Source organism: Sinocyclocheilus rhinocerous, unplaced genomic scaffold (genome assembly GCF_001515625.1).
Source record: "Sinocyclocheilus rhinocerous isolate Xijiao unplaced genomic scaffold, SAMN03320098_v1.1 scaffold1085, whole genome shotgun sequence".
NCBI lineage: Eukaryota > Metazoa > Chordata > Actinopteri > Cypriniformes > Cyprinidae > Sinocyclocheilus > Sinocyclocheilus rhinocerous.
This window is the reverse complement of record NW_015659401.1, coordinates 622,387-627,631: the sequence shown is the minus strand read 5'-3', so window position 1 is coordinate 627,631 and position 5,245 is coordinate 622,387. Positions and strand designations below refer to the sequence as shown.

Here is a 5,245-nt window from a genome sequence, read left to right as displayed (position 1 = left end):
TTTTTTTTTTTTTTTAATAAAGCATTTCCAATTTCTGTCTTTCCCTTTGCTTTCAGTGGAAACATGTACCACTGCAAGCTATAAACTTCCTAGAGCTTAACGTCCTTCATAGATCTTAGAACAGATTTTTAAATATATATTAAAAGTAGTGCAAAGTGAACATTGATCATAAGGAATATACCAGTCAATAATTGATTAACAAACTTTAAAAAGCATGTAAAAATAAAACAAAATTGTTGTCATTTAAAAGCGGTCCACCTTCTGCAACTGAGATTGGTTTGTCTGTGGGTTAACCACCATAAAGGGGAACTGGCTGAACCCAGAACGCTTGTTACAAGCAGCACCTTTGGACAAAAGAAGGGTTTTGACAATAAATTCCATGATTATTATTCATATTCAGAATAATGTCTCCATCCCCTGTGGCGGCCGCTCCTCCCGCTGTGTTGTCGGCATAAGCCCCGGCTCCAGCCACTGGTGAATCACCTACACGGCTACAGATCAGCATGCATATACTTTACTACAGCTCTATTGACAGGTGACTGGAAACCCATTTCTGTCAGTGAAGCTAAATCTCATTGAACAAGGTTCTTGAGGTTCTGTTTTTTCTTCCAGTTTTAAACACTCATGCATTCTGGCGTGAACAGGACAGTTGAGACATACAATACTGACAGGCTGTCATACTCACCCTGGTATCTTATGTGTTGCTCCATTGGTAGACGTTGCAGCAGCCACCTGTCCGTTCTTATAAATCGCAACCATTCCTAATGAGAATTTATAGTAAGAATGTAACACTAAGATCATATGCCTCAATGGATTGAGTCAAGCAATGGTTTTTAAACATGTCCTCAAGGTATTCAGCCCATTTATCATGCTTCCTTTTCATCATGCAAATTAAAACTAATGAGTTTGGACTCTGTGGTCCATGTCTGCATTCAGAAAAATGCATTTGCATTTGCAACAGATTTTTTTGTCTAAAGAATGATAATTTTGTCTGACCCGATTATTATTATTTAAAAAAATATGTCAATAAATAAGAATCAACAGTTACCAGATTCTTAGGCCTCCACGGCTTGGCTTTGGGCTTGTATGGCCCACATGATTCGGAAGGGTCTGGAAAAAACATTCTGTAAAATAAAAAGGCAAAATAAACACATAACTGATTATGCTTTCAATTACGCTTTAATCTGGGACACAGAACAAAGTTGTTTTTTTACGACTTTAAAGCTTTAAAATTAGAATTACATAGCAAGTTTATTTCCATATCTCTGATTTGTTTTATCCACCTTAAAGTTTTCTGGGGAAAGATTCTGATTTTTGAAGTTTTGATTAACTTGGCCAACAACGCTTACAGTTTAATCTGAGTATGGAGACCAACAAAAAAAAATGTATTCAGAGCATTGTTTCGGATATTTCCATAGGGCTTTGATTGTGCCAATAGCAGAATGTTGGTATCAACCATTGTATTCCTCATAAATCTCACTATGCATTATTCATTGTGTTTCACTGTGCATATTTTCTTGTCTGTGATTACACTGATATCCTTCCAAAACTTCTTAGCAAAGTCTGCATGAATTGAGGTAAACATGACTCTCTGCGTCTCACTGTACACTTTACAAGATTCGTAATGCACAAAGAATTCTGATTCAAACCATAACAATGACTGAAACTATTTTATTTATTTATATCTAAAAAAAATCTTTCAAAGGTGTTTGGTACATTTGAAGTATATTGAAACGGTTTATCTGCCACAGATCATCTTCTAAACCCATGTTTGAAGACGCCAAAGGTAAGAACTTTAAAGGTAAACCCTGGAGTGATGATTACACTGAGGTTCCTGGTTTTTGGGGACTCACCTTTCTATAGTTGGGTTGACAATTCTGCTGCAACCACTGGGAGAAAATAGCTATTGATTGGTTAGTTGACAAGTCCTCAGTCATGAAGCCCATGTTTTGAGCAAAGATTGTGGCTGCATGAAGACAGTTTTTTCTTCAGTTCTACTACACTTCATATAGCAAGGGAGATTTGAACACATGGAGTAACATAGTAGGGCTGATTTGAAATAAACATTAGATGCAGGAAAGAGCAAAAAAAAAAATGGAGCAGTGGGAGGCTGACTCAGCCTTTTTTATTGTAATGTGGATGTTAAGCACCCACGCATAGAGAAAGAAAGCTGTTTTAGTACTCTACAATTCCTTATAATTAAGAGAGCAGATGGAATTAATAGTACGGCACAACATTATAAATGGAATTACAAAATGTAAAGTGCTGTGTATACTTTAAGCTGATATAAAATCAGTCCAGGCCTCCAGTGTCTGCACATGATTTTGAGAAATAAATATTAAATAGATATAAATAGTCATTTAATACTCAAATAACTCCATCTGTGATCACATTTTTCCCCAATCTGATGTACTGTAAACAACAACTGAACCTCTGTCCACCGAGTTGCAGCCACGTGATTGGTTGATTAGACATGAAGTGGCCATTGAGTGTACAGTTCCTACATGACTCGCCCACTATAAAGGTGTGCTCTGTGTATTCCATCACCGCTCGGGCAACACCCACAGCATTTTTGACCCTGCGTAGGTCTGCCACTGCCCCTACATCCATTGTGTCTCTAAACATGGGACAAACAGCAAACAAAAACACAGCTGATATGCATGTTGGTTTTAGAGGGAACAGAGAGGTCTTTTACAATATAAGATGATGCGTAGATGTATAAAATGGAAGAATAAATAAAATGAGTCTAATTTAATTGAGACTTTTGCCTTCCCTTGACCTTAATTAGAAATATTACTCAAATCAGGGTATATATTGTTAAATAAATCCTTATGTTTGACCTTACAACTATAAACAAGAACCTATATACGCACTAAACCACTTTGTTAATATTCCAAATAATATTTGCAAAACATTTTTGTCTACATTAAAACTTTCTAGGATGCTTTTGATTGTACATATATCATTTATTTTTTTGCAACCAAAATAATTTAATTTTATGTATAGACTTAAACAGTAACTATGCAAACTATAATAACAAAAACAAAAAGGCCAAACTGTATAGTTAGCTGCAGATTTTGGCATGATATTTTCAATATATCGTTACAGTGACATACTGGGTTCCAGTGTTATTTTTCTATGGTTTTTGTTCATATTTTTAATAAGGTTTTATTTTTATATAACTACCTTACTATCAATAAGCAGCAAATTAGGAGTTTATTGAAGGAAAACTCTTAGTTAATAGTGAATATGTGTTCCCTCATCTAAAGTTTTACAGTCTTTGTTGTTTCTCAATATAGTTTTTATAATTCTTTTATTTTAGTCTTAGTTTTATTTATTTCAGTACATCAAGTTAAATTAAATGAAAATAAGAAATGTTGCCTTGAAAACTATCTGAAATAAAATACGTTATAAAATATATTTATTATAATATTACGTTATAAAAATATTTTTATTTCAGTTAACATTATTTTATTTCAAGTAACGAAAATGATATTTTAGAACAGTAACATTTTAGTTTCAGTTTCAGTGAACTATAATCTTGCTGGGCTCAAGCAGTAAACTTATTTGCATATATTTTGAATAGTATTGAAATAGTAATATTAATGGTGATGTATGCTCTGGCATACTTTATTTTAGTGCCAAAAGTGATTAAAAATAATGTTCTGCTGAAGTTGTCACAATCTCTGTGTGTAATGTGTATGTGTGTTTATGTTGTTTAAACATCATTTTGTAATAGTACAACTGGACTTTTAACCATATATATAAAGAAAATACAATAATACTCCTGAATATATTACTTGTATTTTTTTATTTTTTGTAATTGATTTATAATTTTGGGTGAGTGCCTGGTTAAGCATACTGATACATAGTATTCCTACCCATTGATTCATGATCATCGCGTCCAGGGTTGTCTCTCCGCGCTCATCCAGACTCCCGCCGAACCACATGCTGCCATCACACTGCTCGAGCTCACACTGCGCGCAGCCCCTCTCCACCGCATCCAGAAGCGAGCCGCCCCTCTGCTGTGCGCTCCAGGCTACAGAGTCAAACCACAGAAGTTTACAGTCTAGTCATTCCTCAGAGCTCGTACACGACAAAGTCATGGTTAGTGTGTCACCTGCGTTAGCTGCATTCTCAAAATGCCAAGTGTTGATCACCAAAGGCAGTGCGGCTTGATTTAGAGAGAAGCAAACAAATTTGTTTGCTTAGAGGAAGCAAACAAATGATGGCAAATACTCTTTGAATCATGGGCGTTGCTAGGCCAGTTTTTGCGAAATTTTGCGATTAGCTCCATAAACTGTACACGAATTCGTGATCGCCTCAATCAGTCCCCTTTAAATTTCATATGAAAACGGCGGCAGACTTTGATCGACTCCTCGCCGTCTTTCAGCACGTTCTTTTTCAATCCGCAGACCTTTTATCTCTGCTGGAGCTTATATTCTGAATGCTTGTGCACTTTTTGGACAGACAACAATAAATAAGACTCACAGAACATAAATCGTGACCGACACACACAGAGAGCTTTGCTGAATGACAGAAAGCTAGCGCCGGCTGCACCTCACGTGCTTTTAAAGCTTCCTGGTCATGACGTCACCCGCCGCTGACGTTTCGCCCATCGTTCGACTGATTACACATATGATTCAGAGCTTGGTATCGCTGAAGGTGTTCCCCTAGCGTTTTCCGACGCAGCTCGAGTTCCCGAAGGGGAAACAGAGGACAAGGTGTGTGTTTATCGATAGATTGTTATAATATCCACATCTGTGCAGTTCTGTTCTTTGTCATAAATACAGTTTACAAAATATCAATCGGTTCCCCTTCTACTGTAGCCTAAGTTTTCGCTGCGTTCACCCCTCATCACACCACAGTTGTTTCCTCCAGTGAAATTGAAGCACATATGAACGCATACACTTTATAAAACGATCATGTTGCCATTTTTATTTGAAAATGTAACTTTCAATGTAATACATTTTCCAGTGCATGTGGCAAAGAGGTTTGCATACTTGAGCTAAGGAAAGAGGGTTGTACTAGAAACGGAAACAGTAAAATTTTGTGTGTGAACAGTAAACAGTGTGTGTGTGTCTGTGTGTGTGAGATCATGAAGACTTGTATTTAGCTTATTCAGTTATGTTATACCTATCTATGCAATACAGTGGGATACAACACTTTTTGGTATATAAGTTTAGTATACCACCCCTATTAGTCAAACATTTTATTTTATTTTATTTATATATATATATATATA

General features: G+C 36.1%; 1 protein-coding gene across 1 annotated transcript in view; it reads right to left on the bottom strand.

Moving 5' to 3' along the window:
- Nucleotides 1-331: 331 nt before the first annotated feature.
- Nucleotides 332-5,245, bottom strand: part of LOC107723789 (N(4)-(beta-N-acetylglucosaminyl)-L-asparaginase-like) — a 5,365-nt gene continuing 451 nt past the window's right edge. Inside the window, exons 2-8 of the mRNA XM_016532493.1 lie at nt 4,121-4,207; nt 3,889-4,039; nt 2,505-2,620; nt 1,850-1,966; nt 1,054-1,119; nt 686-785; nt 332-491 (exon numbers count right to left, since the gene is read on the bottom strand). Coding sequence (XP_016387979.1) covers nt 332-491; nt 686-785; nt 1,054-1,119; nt 1,850-1,966; nt 2,505-2,620; nt 3,889-4,039; nt 4,121-4,207 — 797 coding nt within the window. The remainder of the gene's footprint in view (nt 492-685; nt 786-1,053; nt 1,120-1,849; nt 1,967-2,504; nt 2,621-3,888; nt 4,040-4,120; nt 4,208-5,245) is intronic.